This window comes from Hydra viridissima, unplaced genomic scaffold, assembly GCF_058129835.1.
Source record: "Hydra viridissima isolate aposymbiotic clone 2 unplaced genomic scaffold, HvirCarnegie_v1 scaffold_1, whole genome shotgun sequence".
Lineage (NCBI taxonomy): Eukaryota > Metazoa > Cnidaria > Hydrozoa > Anthoathecata > Hydridae > Hydra > Hydra viridissima.
The window spans coordinates 29,431,211-29,448,493 of NW_028324300.1; the positions used below are offsets into that span (position 1 = coordinate 29,431,211).

At 29.2% G+C, this 17,283-nt stretch overlaps 2 protein-coding genes and 1 pseudogene across 3 annotated transcripts in view; 2 read left to right on the forward strand and 1 right to left on the reverse strand.

Annotated features, from left to right (window-relative positions):
- LOC149894390 (deoxynucleotidyltransferase terminal-interacting protein 1-like) overlaps nt 1-17,283 on the reverse strand; it is an 83,296-nt gene that overhangs the window by 45,918 nt on the left and 20,095 nt on the right. The gene's annotated exons all lie outside the window — the stretch shown is intronic.
- Nucleotides 104-8,559, forward strand: LOC149894393 (uncharacterized). 2 transcript variants are annotated; one of them, XM_090079361.1, is made up of 11 exons: nt 104-254; nt 478-590; nt 3,072-3,140; nt 3,343-3,366; nt 3,567-3,785; nt 4,083-4,193; nt 7,002-7,025; nt 7,226-7,444; nt 7,742-7,852; nt 8,255-8,338; nt 8,445-8,559. In XM_090079361.1, exons 2-10 carry the CDS (start codon nt 488-490, stop codon nt 8,332-8,334), a joined length of 960 nt encoding a protein of 319 aa, XP_089935487.1. In that variant the 5' UTR covers nt 104-254; nt 478-487; the 3' UTR covers nt 8,335-8,338; nt 8,445-8,559. The 2 variants fall into 2 exon arrangements, with proteins under 2 accessions (XP_089935487.1, XP_089935494.1); XM_090079368.1 differs by having other exon boundaries at nt 124-251; nt 476-590.
- Nucleotides 4,556-6,742, forward strand: LOC145194267 (uncharacterized; annotated as a pseudogene).

Here is a 17,283-nt window from a genome sequence, read left to right on the forward strand (position 1 = left end):
CTATTTATTTGAAGTTTATCTTCTTAAATCCCCTTTTACAAGCATTATTAATGAAAATAGTAAGGAATTGCTGTGAATAAATTCTTATACAAGCGAAGAGTATTATTACGTAAAATTGATGAACCGTGACAATATGATTTTTTTCGGCTTTAGATAGAATACCTCATAACAATACCCTTTTATTTCAGTTCTTTCAGTAGGTTTATAAAGATCTTGTTTCATTCACAAGATTGGTACGAACAAACTATCTTTAGGTAATTTTTTCATTAACTTTTAAATTTTATAAAATAGTTTGCTTTTTTTGGTTGATTGTGTTGTATAAACCCATAATTAGTTTTTATATTATAGAATATTTTACTTTGCTATTTTATATTATGTTATGTCATAAGATTGTACTACATTTATTATATTTTATGCGTGCTTGTATGTGAATCGACTATCAAAATATATATATATTTTTTTTTTTAAAAAAAAAAGGATTCGATTAATGAGCCTAAAAATGAAAGTAATAATTTTTGTATCTGCACTACTCGTTTGCGTCCATGGAAATGCAATCAAAAAAAATGCCATTGACATGGATTTATTTGAAGGTAAAATACTGCACTTTTTTTTAAAGAAATTTATTTTATACATTATTTTAAAATTTATACAAACGCATTTTTGATAAAATATTATTACTGTTGTTTTAATTAAAATGTATTTGTTAAATATATCAATCAATGTCTTGTGAAAATGCTCCACGAAATATATATCAATAACCATTTTACAAAAATCATTTTCTAGTTAAGATGTTATTGCTTTCAAATAGCAAAAACATTTTAGCTAGAAAATAAGTTAAAAATTATTTAAATGCATTTTTTTAATCGCTTTACTTTTTTTAACAATTTTTCTTTTGATTAGGTTTTATCAAAATGCAAGAATTAATTCGCAAAATAGTTTGGAGACTGGGAAATAATCTTATGTTTTTTATACCTTTTTCAACCCACTAAAATTGCTCGGCGATTTTCCGTCTATAAATAAATTACATTTATTATAAAATTTTGAATAATCTAAGTTTATGTTTAACTTATTAATTTAAAAAAACTGTTATAAATTTTAGTTCTTATAAACAACTAAATGGTTATTTTTAAATTGTTACAGCTAAATACGGTTGTCGGTTACCGTTTTTTGGTTCAAAGAAGAGTTAAAAAATGAAATCGTTTGCTTTACAAATATATTTAATTAGTGACCACTTAGTTCAACGATCTTAAACTAATAACGCTGTTGTCTCACAGATGGCGGATTTATAATACACATCAAAGCCAGCAGCAGTATGCTGTTATAATGAGATAAATCACTGTAAAATAATCCATTGAAATGTAGTAAAGACTTCATAAATAACCATATGTCGTCAGACTTGTCGCAAGCAGTTTCTTTCTTAGACATTAATTAAGCGCAAAAAAAAAAAAAGGAAAATAATCTTCTAACAATATATATCTCGAACAGAATATAATCTTTGAAGAATGCATAATCTTCTAACAATTAAATAAACTTTAAAAAATATTGTCAATTATTGTTACTGCAGTAGCGCCGTAACAATAATTGACAACTCTGTAGCATGATTAACAGCTCACCATATCCTGACATCAAATAAGTGCTTTTCGAGAAAAAGTTTCATACATTCTCCCCCCCCCCCCCCTTTTTTTTTATTTTTGAATGATAGAGAATTTTATGCTGATTCAGAAAAATATAAAAATATGGACCTGAAAATCAACGGAAAGTGCTCTAATTCGAAGTCAAAGTTGTAAAAAATCCCACTAAAAACCCTAATATTCGCCATTTTGAGAATATTAAGATAATGATTTTTATTTAAAATCTTCCATTAATTTCATTTCGTTATAACACTTTCGTTATAATACTTTAAAATATTAATGCAAATGCTGATGGAAACCAGGTCTTTTTATTGCGCAATGTAACGGTAATTAACTTTCGTTAAAAATGATAGCGTTTTGAAAAAAAATGGCGAATATTAGGGTTTTTAGTGGGATTTTTTACAACTTTGACTTCGAATTAGAGCACTTTCCGTTGATTTTCAGGTCCATGTTTTTATATTTTTCTGAATCAGCATAAAATTCTCTATCATATTCAAAAATAAAAAAAAAAAGGGGGGGGGGGGGGAGAAACTGCAGTAGCGCCTATTGTTACAATAAGGAGAGCATCCTGTGAAACGTCATCTATATAATTCTTTGAAAACTCTTCAAGAGGAAGTCTTCTTCTTAACAAAGAAATTCAAATACAATTAAATGAAATTCACCTACTTGAAATGAAACTTAATTTTTACACTCCACAAAGATTACCTCACTTTTATCAGGTATTTTGAACATTGGGACAATGAGAAAGCAATACTTTGCTTATTAATAGTTTATATTAGTATTTTTTGGGAATCGATTTGGATCTCTTCATTTGTAGACCTAAATGAATTACCTAAACCATATAGGACTAACCCAAAACCCATATTCTAGTATTCAGGTATTTGGAAATGGGAGGACTTACCAATAGCTTGTACCAAACACAGTTTTCTAAAGTTTTTTTCATTTATGAGAGCATGTTTTGAATTCAAACATATATATATATATATATATATATATATATATATATATATATATATATATATATATATATATATATATATATATATATATATATATATATATATATATATATGTATCTATGTATCTATGTATCTATGTATGTATGTATGTATGTATGTATGTATGTATGTATGTATGTATGTATGTATGTATGTATGTATGTATGTATGTATGTATGTATGCATGTATGTATGTATGCATGTATGCATGTATGCATGTATGCATGTATGCATGTATGCATGTATGCATGTATGTATGTATGTATGTATGTATGTATGTATGTATGTATGTATGTATGTATGTATGTATGTATGTATGTATGTATGTATGTATGTATATATGTATGTATGTATGTATGTATATAAGTATCTATGTATTCATTTATTCTCATTTATTACACTGTTTTTGATTTTCTACAACTTATTTACTTTTTGGTTACAGATAGTCAAGTAGAAGAACTGCTGCAAAAAGTTAACAATGATGTCAAGAAAGTTATCAATGTGGAAAAAGGTATGTATATATAAAGAGAAAATAAGAAAGAGACATGGATCCAGGGTTTAAGATTGAAGGCACCATCTTCTTTAACATTATTGTTTAATTTTTTTTTTTTTTTTATGTAACTTCTCAGAATCAAAGATTTGCTTTTGAATGCTTGTTTTAATTGTGCACATTAAAATTGCTTATGAAAAATTGTTTGTATGTTTTTTTTTAGCTTTATCGGACGATTTAAATCCAAGTTAGTAACATTTTTATAATGTTTTAAACTATCCTTGTAAAGATTCCTAAAATGAAATTTTCATAACAAGATATGTTTTCAGCATCATGCCCTGAAGCATTAAAATTTTACAAAGAAATTTTTTTTTCGAGGAAAAAAATTTTATTTTATAATATGACAAAACTTTTATTTTAAAGTGTTAACTTTTTACTTTTATGTAGCACATCATGTATTAGGTGATTTCCAAAGGGCAAGGCCATCCGAACCAACAAAGCTTTTCAAATCACCAAAACCATCCGAATCACCAAAGCCATCTGAATCCCCTAAGTCAACTAAATCAAAAAAGACAACAAAACATCCGCATTCATCAAAACATCCCCATTCATCAAAACATCCCCATTCATCAAAACACACCCACTCACCAGAATCTACAATTAAAGGTAAGTTTTTTTTTATTATCTTATAAATTTTGTTCAAGTATAAAATGTTTTGTATAATATGTAAAAATATTTAACTTTTTAAACGAATTTATTGATAAATGTATCAATATGAACATAGAATTATCATTCTGGATAATGAGGAGCTCCTTATAATGTTTAATGAAGCAATCACCTAATAATGGACTTTTTTTTTATTAATGATTTATATGCTGTTTAACAAAGAACTGATATATAACAAATAACATATAGTAAAGAAATTGATAGAATAACTGTTTCTACTGTTTCTTTTTTATGCAGTTACTACCACAGAGGAACCTGAGGGATCTGGTTCTGATACACTTGTTGAGAATGCGTTTCATGCAGATGAATCTCAAACTGAAGATTTTGAAAAAGACAATGTGGCAGTAGGTAAATCTAAAGGAAAAAAAAAATTGTTATATCAGTTATATAAGAAATTTATATCTTCTTACAACTTACACATTGTTTTTTAAATTACATGCTGATATATGATTTACAATTTTTTAAAATATATTTTACTATTTAACATATTTTTTAATAGTTTTTTTAAAATAACCTCTTAGAATTAAAAATTTGCTTTTAAATGCTTGTTTTAATTGTGCACATTAATTGAACCTGCCATTTCGAAAAGGACACAAGTCACACTTTTTTCGAATTTCACTCTTTTGAGCCATTTTATTTATTGAAGTGTTTTACATATTTCATTTGAAAAAGGAACATTGCTATATAACACAAGTCATATTTTAAAGCAAATGAAAATTAAAGTCTGTTTAAAAATGGCACCAGTCCAGGACTTATGCCCCTTTCACATGAGGCAAAGCGCAACTGTCAAATGTAACATCACTTTATCAGTTACAAAAATGGAGAATCGTGAGCTTCCCAAAAATGCTTACAAATCTAGAAAAAGAGTGTCTTGTATAATAAACAATGAAAAATATAAACATACTAAAATAAAAAAAAGCTAAAATTGCCGGAGAAGCTCATCAAAACCATAAAGGGAATGATGTGACACTAAGACATACAGGAGCTTCTTGCAGGTTAGTTTTTCCATCTTGTTATTTTGTTTATTTACTCATGATTTTTTACCACCAATAATTAGCAGTAAATGATTACCTTAAAGTAATAGTATAATTCTTATATTGTTACATAGAGATAATGTTTATTGTTTTCTTTGTTTATAGATGCAATTCAAAATGTATGGAGCTTATATCTGAAGATGCTATGAAAAGTACTATACAGTTTGTTAACAAATTTGGTAGCAAAAACGCCCTAGACACATACTTGCAGGCAGTAATTTGAAAGAAGGATATACAGAGAAAATGTCCTAGATCTGAAAAACCTAAGAAAAAAGAATTTACCTTTATTTATCACATTAAGATAAATGGTGTTAGAAAAAAAGTGTTCAAGAAAGCTTTTTGCAGTATGCATGGAATTTCTATGAAACAAGTTAGACGTTTATGTGTTTTCTTAAAAAGAAATGAGCAGCCCATAGATCATAGAGGCAAATCTGAAGGATCACAAAGCAACGCATTACCTGGTGATACATTAAAATATGAGAGCATATTGAGTCATTTCCTGTTAAACATGTGCAATACTATATGCAATAATACTATATGCAATAACATGTGCAATACTAGATGCATCATCTTATTATTTAGATGAAAAACTCAATGTGAAAATTATGCACATATTATACAAACAAAAATATCCAGATTATCCTGTTAAATATAAATTTTACTTAAAATATTTCCAAGAAAAGTTTAGCTTATCATTCGGTAGAAAGCATATTAATGTCTGTGGACTGTATGAAGAGTTAAAGATTAAAATAAAAAATCCACATATTAATGAAAGTGCAAAAAGAGTCTATCAAGTAGATTTTGAGATCCATAAAAGACATGCAAATAAGTTTTACAAAAAAATAGAGGAAGTAGAAACTAAGTGCTAGAATGATCCGAATGTGTATGGGATTGCAATTGATTTTATGCAAAATTTACCACTTCCACATATCCCTGTCCAGGAGAATTTTTATCTATGTCAATTATGGCTTTATGAGTTTTGCATATATGATCTTAAAACAGGTAAATCAGTATTTTATTCTTATTGTGAAGGAGTTGCTTACAAAGGTCCCAATGAAGTATGTACTTTTGTGTTGGATTATATTAAAAAATATATTGGCAATAATGCCAAAGAACTGCACCTATTTTCAGATGGTTGTGCTGGCCAAAATCGGAATCATGCCATGGTTGGGGTTCTTTTATCACTGGTAGCTAAACTAGGTAGCAATATAAATGAGATACAATATTACATACCCAAACAAGGTCACTCATTCCTGCCAAATGATTGAGTGTATAGGACAGCAAAAAGACATATTCGAAAAAATGACAGGATTTACACACCAATTGAGTATGAAAATCTTATAGCTGGGCTAATGAAAACTGTGAAATATGAAGGCCTAAATCTGAAGATATTATTGACATAAAAAATGGTGGCCAAACCATTATAAAAAACTAGTGCTATTTGTGGATTTCTATGGCAAAGGAATACCCAAGAACAAATAAATAATTTTTTGTATTTCTAAAGTGTCACATTTTACCTTCTCTAAAACCACACCTGGTCTAGTGACAACACATGAATCCATAGGTTGCTTAATCAGTCATGATTTCCAGCTCTTACAAAGGATGGGTACCAAGTTGTCCTTACCATCAAGTAATACTCCTGCACCTGCTGGCAAAGTGCTAATCAATGAAAAAAAAAATTATCAGATTTGAAAAAAAATAGAAAAATATGTTTCAAAACTTCTATACAGCAGTTTTTGCATGGCAAAAAACTTTAACAAACAATGAATATCAATAAATAAAAGATGACTAACTTAAGATTTTTCTGAAAATCGATGGATTTGTATGTACAAAAAAGAATTCATTTTGAAAAATTGCATTAGTCCAAAAGTTAAAAATATCTGTATGATTTATATATTTTTTCAACAAATAAAGTTCACAAAAATTATATGTTTTTATTTATCTACTCCTATATTTAGTTTTATAAGCACTGTAGACTTTTTTGATAAGAAAAATTTTTGTTGATCCTGAAAAGTTTTAATTAAAAGAGTTGTGTCCTTTTCGAAATGACGAATTCAATTAGCATTGCTTATGAAAAATTGTTTTTTTTTTTATCTTTTATTTTATTTTTTTTTTTTTTTAGCTTTATCGGACGATTTAAATCCAAGTTAGTAACATTTTTATAATGTTTTAAACTATCCTTGTAAAGATTCCTAAAATGAAATTTTCATAACAAGATATGTTTTCAGCATCATGCCCTGAAGCATTAAAATTTTACAAAGAAATTTTTTTTTCGAGGAAAAAAATTTTATTTTATAATATGACAAAACTTTTATTTTAAAGTGTTAACTTTTTACTTTTATGTAGCACATCATGTATTAGGTGATTTCCAAAGGGCAAGGCCATCCGAACCAACAAAGCTTTTCAAATCACCAAAACCATCCGAATCACCAAAGCCATCTGAATCCCCTAAGTCAACTAAATCAAAAAAGACAACAAAACATCCGCATTCATCAAAACATCCCCATTCATCAAAACATCCCCATTCATCAAAACACACCCACTCACCAGAATCTACAATTAAAGGTAAGTTTTTTTTTATTATCTTATAAATTTTGTTCAAGTATAAAATGTTTTGTATAATATGTAAAAATATTTAACTTTTTAAACGAATTTATTGATAAATGTATCAATATGAACATAGAATTATCATTCTGGATAATGAGGAGCTCCTTATAATGTTTAATGAAGCAATCACCTAATAATGGACTTTTTTTTTATTAATGATTTATATGCTGTTTAACAAAGAACTGATATATAACAAATAACATATAGTAAAGAAATTGATAGAATAACTGTTTCTACTGTTTCTTTTTTATGCAGTTACTACCACAGAGGAACCTGAGGGATCTGGTTCTGATACACTTGTTGAGAATGCGTTTCATGCAGATGAATCTCAAACTGAAGATTTTGAAAAAGATAATCTGGCAGTAGGTAAAAAAAAAAAATTTATTGAGTATCTTTACAACTTATATGTAGTTTTATAAATTATACATAGATAACTTTTTATTTCATTAATTATATATTTTAAAACTATTTTATTATTTAAAAGTCTAGAAACACGAACTATTATTTAAAATTGAACTTATTATAAAAATTCACAGCTGCATTAAATTTATTATATAGAGGAAAATGACATAATATTTTAGTGTTGTTTTGTATTGTTTTTTTTTTTACTCATACTTATCAGTCTTAAGTATATTTATTATATATGTAGTTAAATGTATTTATTATATATAAAATATGTAATAAACTGTATTTATCATAAATAAAATATTTAATAAACTATATTTATCATATATTCATTTTTATGCTTATATATACATTTTTTATTAGAGGAAAAGCGAATTGCGGATGGCTATCGTTTGATTGAAGAAATCAATGATTACTTAAAAGAGTTACATCAAAACAACTGAAAAGGTGAAACTAGAGTTAATACAAAAAAACTTAGTTCAAGAAGTACTTGTGTTCATAAAATTTCTTCTTTGTATTTTTTCATTATTTTACGTTTAAGGTTTGTTTTTAGTTTCGATAAACGAACAAAAGATTGCATTTAGCAGCAGAGAATGGATCCATGATGTAACAATAAATTTTTAAATGTACTTATGCACTTAAACTTAATAATTTGTTAAAAAAAGTTATGCAACATTGTTGTACCTTTTTCGATGCTTATTCTTGTCTTCCCTCTCATTGAAACCAGTTGAGTGGTATTTTCATGCTATATTACTTTTTTAAGAATTGGATTCTAAGATAACGTTTTCCTACTTAAGTCTGGAGGATACAAGAGTATTTGGGAGTTGATAAAACGAACATACTTTTTGTATTTATCACATTTATAAGCTTAACTATCGAGTTGTTAGAAAATAGTTGTCAATTGAATAAAACCAAGTTTATCAACGAAAAGATATTGTCTGGCTTGTGACACGTAAAAACAGTTAAAACAAAAACAAAAATATCTCATCACCGTAAAAACAGTTAAAAACTATTTGTTTTACGGTTAGCAATTAACTAAACTTGGACAGTAGGGGTAACGTGGGACAAAAATGTGCACTTAGTTTTTGCAAGTTAGACAACCCTTACATTTGATAATCACTTAAGTTTAATAAAAACACTAATAAACCCGCCGAATTTAATGCGGATAAATTTAAAAATGAGTATTTTACTAAATTTAATAAAATACTCATTTGATATTTTAAGCTTGTCTTCTACACTTCTTTATTACAGCATGTTCATGACTTTGATTTGGTATTAACCTTTTTCCATTTAAGTTTGGTTTGCTTGCTCTCATTATTTTTTGTTCTTCGCGAACTTTATCTTCTTTCTCAATTTTTTTTTTTTCTTCGTTCTGCTTTTCATTAACTGCCGTTGAAGTTGAAGTTGATGGTATAGAGTTTAAAAAAACCGGAACTTACTATTCAATATGAAATGATGATGATATACATTTAGCAAGCAGCAGCTTATCATAACGAAAGAAATCAAAAAATAGTCCCCAGGAGTGTGGTTTGAAAGATAATACAAATACATTCCACTCATGAAACTCCATTTCAAATGAATAGAAATGGAGTTTCATGAGTGGAATGGCTTTAAGTACGAGCTAGTGATCAGGAAACTAAAGTAGAGATGAATAAACTTAATTTTATAAGTCTTTTTTAAAAAGATTTTCTGATGTCTCCTTCAAAACGAATGAAGTCAGTGTGTTGTTTTATCATTCCATCAAATGTTCTTGGATTTCCAAAGTTGAGAAACCTTGTGGACTCAGGAGTTTGCTGCTGTGCAATTGAATGCCACAAATTATGTTGGCAAGCTTTGTGGCACAAAAAATAATCAAAGAGCAATTGAAACATTTCGCTCGGAATTTTGTAAGTACAAGAATAGGTTTGATGTAATGGTATGTTTTTTGAAGTGTCTTGTGCAAGTTCTATAAAGAAGTTGTTTTTTTTTTTTATGATTGTGGTGGCAATGATTCGGGAGTCTTCCAAACAGGTCTGTAAGGTGAGGAATCCCATTCATTTGGATTAAGTAAAACTTTTAAGAAAGACCCTCTTCCATCTCCCATTTTCACAATGGCTAAACCATTGAGTTTCCTTGACGCAATTAAGGTAAAACTTCGGACTGTTCGGTGAGCAATTTTGCATACATGATTATGGATAGATTTATGCTTTCCATATTAAACTCATCATTCAATATTTCCTGTGCTTGCTCAAACGTTTACTGAAAGTTTGGTTCTTCCTCTCGAATTGGAATAATTTTGTTTAGAGTAGATTCTTAGACTCATACCATTGTTAGAGAGTCCAGTGTTCTGTTGAATCTGCATCATGCTTTGAGTTAACAGAGGCTTTTTAAAAAGTTGCTGACAATGGAAGGTCCTAAAAATTACAAGCTAGAGTTAAATTAAAAATATTTAGTAATAATTATTAAAAATCTTTTGTAATAATTATCAAAACTCTTTTGTAATGATTGTAAACTTCATCAGTAAACTAGATTAGATTTTCATGATTAGTAAAATGTGATGATTCCTGCTGTAGTTTTGGTGATGAAGTTTCAGGCATTATTAGTTTGGAAATGTGAGGAATAAGACAATCACAAACTGAGAAGAGCTTGTTGAAGGTTTAATAGAAAAAGTCTCAAAGAAAAGTTTCAAATTCGAAAGACTCTGACTTAGTGTTCCTCTCATTAATTTTCCAAGATGAAAACAACGGTGGTACAGGTCGCTAATGGAACACTATCATTTTGAAATTTATATTAATGTAAATGAATAGATGATGTTTCTTGATTCAAGCCTTAGAGATAAGCTTAAGACAATTTCTGGTCACCTTTTCTGATGCAGGTCGCACAAAGGTTGTTAGAAAAAAAACTACGAAAAAAAGTTTAAATAAAGGATAGTGTTTACTCTTTTTTTTTTTTTTTTCGAAACTTAAAGAAAATACAAAGTTTTATATTGTAATTAAAGAATATTTTATGTTTTACAAAAATTTTGTTTGGCCTAATAAAAAGCAAAAAAAAAAAAAAAAAAACACAGCGAAAAAAAAGGGCTTAGAGAATTAGTAAATTACTTTTGGAAGTTCTGCCCACTTAGATTGTTGTAGGCAACTTAATGTGCAGTGTACCGGTGTTGTACAAATTTATTTCCCACATAAATTTATTTCCGGGTCGCACGCCGATTGGCTTAGGAAGTCCGCCCGAAAACTAAAGAACACCCATATAAACTTAACAACAACACCCATAAATTTTATTCCGATATTGATTAAAAGTGAGTAAAGTTTTACAGTAAATTTTTAATAAGTAAATAAATTGGCATATTTTGGTTTATTATTTTTACATTTATTCTCAAGCAATGCCTAATGTTAATGCTAAAACTCAAGAGTTACGTCTCGAAGAGATTAGGCAATACGTAATAGAAGGTAAGTATGCAAACACTGTTTTGAACAGTGAAAAACGAGGACTAAGATTAGCTGCAAAGAATTTTACAGAAATAGGCTAGTCAGTACTCATAACTTAATATTTAAAAACTTTCCATTCAATTTAAAAAAAACATTAAACGGCAATAAATGTTTTTTAACAATAACAGATTTATTTACAAAATGGATTTTTGCAAGGGCATTGCTTGAAAAATCTGCTGTTGCTTTAGCTACTGCTTTGTTTCACACTTTTCACATGTATGGTCCACCAAAAAAAGTAATCACTGATCAAGGAAGAGAATTTGTAAACGAAGTAAATGCTAAAAGGTTTTCTAAAACTTTCATCTTCTTTGTGGTTGTTAGATTTTTTTATTAATTATTTTTAGTTTTTTTGTTATATAGCTTAACCATAAAATTTTTCAATTAATGGGTATTAAACATTTTGTGACATCAGCATACCATCCTCAAAGTAATGGTCAAGATAAGCATACAAATCAAACTTTTAAGCGTGCTTTAAGCAAGTATACTAATAATGAGATGAATGACTGGGATAGGTTTGATAGTCTTTATAATTTTAACTTATTTTCTCTAAAATTTATAATTTCTTTTATCATTATTTTCTTTTTTGATGATTTATATTAGTTACATATCTGCAATTACTTATGGACTGAACATATCATGCCAGAAATCTACAAAGATGACTCCATTTTATCTTATGTATTTAAGACATCCTCCAGGTATTGAGGTGATAAATGTTCAGAATGAGACTGATGATAGTTTAACTAGTAGTTTTTCTGAAAAAATATCTGATTTTGCAGTAAAAAAGTCAGTTAATGATTGTGAAGCTGTAGAGAAAAAAGTTAGAGAAAATATATAAGTTGCTCAAGAAAAGCAGTGCAAGCAACACATTAAAAAAGTTTCAAAAAAAGGTGTAAAGACTTAAAATTTTCTGAAAAAAAGCTCTTACATTTTAATTGTGCGTTCACTTATGCTACTCATGTTTTTTGAACGGTAAAGTCACAAAAAGCTCAAGAATATTTGTGATTACTAAATTCAACGCTCAAAGCATAACAAACATCTTTTGAACGTATAAAAGAAATTCTGAACGTCTTTTGAACGTTCAAAGACGTCTTTTCCGGACCAAATTTCAGCTGGGGTACTAGGATCAATTTTATACGCATATGGAACTTAATCGCCCAAAGAAGACATCGTTTAGCGTCTTTTACTTGCATGCGTTTAGAACGCGTCCAAAACGTTAATTTTACGTTTTTTGTACGTTCCCGTGCTGGCTAGGTTGTGATACTGGTTGTGGTCATATGATAATACATTTCAGTTAAGTGAAATTGTTATTGATTTATTTATTGATAATCTGTGTTAAGGGTTGCTTACAGCTGGTAAAGTTAATATTATGAGAATATTTCAAAGGCACGGTTAAAAGTACTCAGACGCTTGGACTAAGTAATTCTAATAGGGCCCTTTTTGCCAGTATTGGTATAACAAATTTAAGAAAGTATAGGAAAAATTAAAATATCAGTAAAAAAGTAAACAAAATCAGCCTCAAAAATCTATGGGCTCAGGCTTTTGCGCTCCCCCTCTAGATTTCCTTAAATATTTGAGTGACTAGTTCACTTTTGAGTTAAAAAATTCTGCTATAAAATTACGTTTTTTACTTCGCAAATAAATTGAAAATAAAATAAATCGCAAATTAAAAAAAAAAAAAAAAAAAAATTTTTTTTCTGCAAGTTTTTTTCCGCTACGGAAATAAATTTATATCTGGAAACAATTTTATGCGCAAGCCGCATAATTTAATTTCCTTAACAACTAGAGCATAAAGCACGGATGACAAAGATAAAAAACGATAAGTTACGTTCATTTTTATTCTTCCTTTTGTTTTAAGTGCCGTTTGGAATTTTAGATAATTTGTGAACAGTGTTTTGCTTGACTGATTTTTTAATTACATCTAATATCGCTTCGATTAGAGCATCCCGCCATCGTACTCGGCGGGAATCTCGTACGAGATTTACGAGATTTACGATAGCGATGCATCGGTTTTTACGCAAAAGTGCGTAATTGGATTACTTTCCATCGTAAAAATACGCGACCGATGGTTAAAATAAAGTACGGTAATTTATCGGAAAACCTTTACGAGGTTTTTCGAGGCGCGATGTAATTCGATGATTTATCACGAGATTTCACTGTAAATACGAAGTATTTCTAATAATACGAGGTATTTGATTAAATTGCGACGGTAATCTATAAAAAGAGTAAATTAACTGTAAAAACCGATTTAGATTTTCGCAAATTCCCTCCGCAATTAAACATTCCATCGGAAATTAATTGGAAATAAATTTCCGAATGACGAAAAACTAGTAAAGCTGTAAAAGCTGTAATTTGATTAAAGTTTTTATATTTAGTTCCTACAAACCTACTAGAGATAGCACATTTACATACTTTGACGTTAAAAAGTTACTTTTAAACAAATATTACTTTACATAACTTAGATTAAATGATCAAATATATTTACATTTAAAAGTAATTCATTTTTTAAAAAGTAGCATAGTAAAATAATATATTACATGTAAAAAACACTTACATAAAGTTAATTTTAAAAATGCGTAACTTTTACATGTTAAAGTAATTTATTACTACTAGTAAAAGTAATTAACATAAAAAATGTTATTTACTTTTTCTTTGTCTATGAAAATCAATTTAAAAGTAAGTCATGTGAAAGTAATTTACTTTAAAAAGTAATTTAGATTTTACCTATACAAATACTTTACATCGAAATGTAATTTACTTTTTATATGTAAAAGTAAATTGTTTTTGAAAGTAACCTTATGTAAATATAATCAGTCGATAAATCAAAAATAAAAAAGCAATAAAATAAATTTTTAAAAATTAAACAGTAAAAACGGTATCAGGAAAAAAGCTGATACAATAATAAAATGATACTATACTAAAGCGTATCAAAGTATATAAAAGAACTATTTCGGAATTTTTTCCAGGGTGATTTTTTCCTGATGCCGTTTGAAATCCATACATTCTGGACATTTTCGAAAAGATAATTCTTCCAGCCTAAGAGTAGTAAAATGTTCCCATGCTCGGCCATGAGTTGAATTTTTTTTTAAACGGGTTGGCTCTAAGAATGGCTTTCATAGTAAATAAGATACTGTTCCTGCGCTAGGAATGGTTTTAATTGCCAATATGAGCATGGTCCGGAGTCGATTATTGATGTTTTTAAGGTGTGCAGGGAAGAAATATTTAGATTGATCAATCAATCAATCAACATGGTTGTAACTCAGTTGGGGAAAGTTCTAGAGCATTTAATGACGTTGTAGATTTAATAGTTTTAACAGTTTTTATCAGTGAAAGCCAAAGACATGTAAACATGTGTTTGCAGTTATTTATGACGGTTTTTAAAGGATATTTTAGGAAAAGTATAGAGTATAAATGAAGGAAAAAACTTGTAAAAGAGAGTTTTAGTTTGGAGAGAGAAGATTATTGTTATTTATTGATTTGTTGGTTGCGAGAAAAACTACAATGGTTGTTCAACTCATTTGGGATTACTTCACCATTGATGAGGATTCTATTGAATGGATTGACACAAAGAATGGTAAGAGGAAGAATTATGATGCCAAATGTATTCTGTGTCCAGGCATCAGAAAATCACTCAAATGTACCCATGGAAGCACTACTGGAATCAGAGGACATTTAGAGTAAGTATTTAAAATAATACATCGCATTTTGTTAAGAAACAGATATTTCGTAAATGTAGTTATAGCTATAATAACGAGTTTTCGCTGTAAATAACTTATAGTTTTAAAATATACTGTGGTTAAAGAAGGAAGGCCAATAGTTGTAGACTGAAGTTTTGTAGAAGTGCAGTATTATACTAAACGAATAATTAGTTCATTTTATTAAAATTACCAAAACAAACCGTAAAACCGAAATTTTACTGTAATTATGGGTAATTCACGTTTTGTTCTTTCCCCCCATGAAGAAGACCCAATCTTCGTCTAAGTCTCAGCCAAAATCTAAGGCAGAATCTCAGAAAAAATTGCAAGCACAAAGTCAAGTCGGAGATTAAATTGATGCACCAAAATGGTCCTTACATAGTGATAATCAGCAAGAATTCGATGCAGTTCTCACACTTTCATTTGTCCTATCAAACATTCCTTTAAAAAATGGTTGAATCTCCAGGGATCCAAATGCTCCTAAACTATTTGTGTCCTAAAGCAACCATTAAAAGCTCGACAACATTAGCAAAGTACAAACTTCCAATGCTTTACAAAAACATAGAAAAGCATGTGCAGGAGCAACTTGATGAAGACATTCCTAATTCAAAAATTGTTGCTTTCACAAGTGATGGTTGGACTGCCAGAAACAATGATCCTTATGAATCCCTTACAGTCCATTATTGTAACAAGGATTTTGAGTTGTAAAAGCTCACTTTGGATTGCCAGAACTTTATTGGCAGAAAAACTGGTATCAAACTAGCACAAGGATTGGACAATATGATTAACAAATTCTTCATCCTTGCTGGAGACACTCTTAAAAGAGTGTGTGTGACAGATGGTGCTAGTAACATGAAGAGTGCTGCTACGCAATCAAGACTTGTTGATCAACACATGCTTTGTGTGGACCACATCATGAACCTCTGTTTACAGGTAAATATTTACAATTAAAAGAGCGAAATTTACTTTAAATATCTGTTTTACAGTAAAAACTTTGGGTTTACAGTTAAATATCGGATTTTACAATTACCAATAAATATTGGAATTACAATAAACCATCGTATTTACAATAAAATTTTTAAAAAAAATTTTAATTTTTTTCCAGTCTGCTGTTAAAAACACACAAATGGTTGATGAAGTAATTAGCAAATGCAAGAAACTGGCTCAAAGAACACATCAGAGTACAATTGATTGGCAGGAAATCAAACTTGCATGTTCTGAAGAAGGAATAGTTGCAAACAAATTAATCCAACCTGCTGCTACAAGATGGAACTCAAACCAAATGATGATGAAATCAATTTTAACCCTTAGGCCTGGTTTGAGACATGTTCAGGAAAACAGTCTCAATGCAATCCTCACAGAACTCATCCCAACACCAGACGAATTTGAATTAATTGAGGCAATTGAACCTTTTTTTGCCAAGTGCAAACATAACAGTGAAATGTGGGCATCCGACACACAAACAGCAATTGATAAAATTCAACATGATGTTCTGTGTTTGCATCAGTATTGTGCCAATAAAGTGAAAAAAGGACATTGGGTTTCATCAGTTCTTGTTCCTCTTTTGAAAAACTTCCAATCAGAATTAGAAACTCGCCTACCAGAAAAAGGCATAAACTATAAATATTACAACTATGGGAACTTTTTCAACCCATCTAAAAGAGGTGTTGGTGTCAAACTTATCACAAAAGACACAGACAAATTGTTAGAAATGACAAATTTTTTGGTGGAAAATCATCCAACAACACTTGAATTCTATGCTGCCCGTGAAGCCGAGATGACAGTGAAAAATAGTGAAACTTTGGATAAAGCTGAAATTGATGAATTGTTTGACATCATTCAGGAGCAAGAATTGTTGAAAACTTTACAATCAAAGCTGACATGTCCCCCACTGGAAACTGAAGTAATGAAATACATGGACTTGCCAGCACAAAGTTATAATGTGAGTTCCTTACAATGGTGGAAGGATCATGAAAACGAATTTCCATCGCTGTCAGCTGTTGCAAGAGACCATCTGTGTATACCAGTAACATCAGCTTCATCAGAAAGGATGTTTTCTACAGGTGGAAATATTATAAGTGCCAAACGGGAGTGTATTAAACCAGAAACACTAAAAATGTTAGTTTTTATAAAAGAGAATTGTTCACAGGTCAAAGCAAATATTAAGTACTGGATCAAAAATTGTTATGATGAGCCTGGTGCTCCACCTACAACAGTTGAAATACCTGAACCC

Excerpts from the sequence above, each read along its gene's own strand:
- LOC149894393 (XM_090079361.1), top strand. The coding sequence starts at position 488 with ATGAGCCTAAAAATGAAAGTAATAATTTTTGTATCTGCACTACTCGTT. Across the intron at positions 591-3,071 it reads TGACATGGATTTATTTGAAG|ATAGTCAAGTAGAAGAACTG; the intron begins GTAAAATACTGC and ends TTTTGGTTACAG. Across the intron at positions 3,367-3,566 it reads ATCGGACGATTTAAATCCAA|CACATCATGTATTAGGTGAT; the intron begins GTTAGTAACATT and ends ACTTTTATGTAG.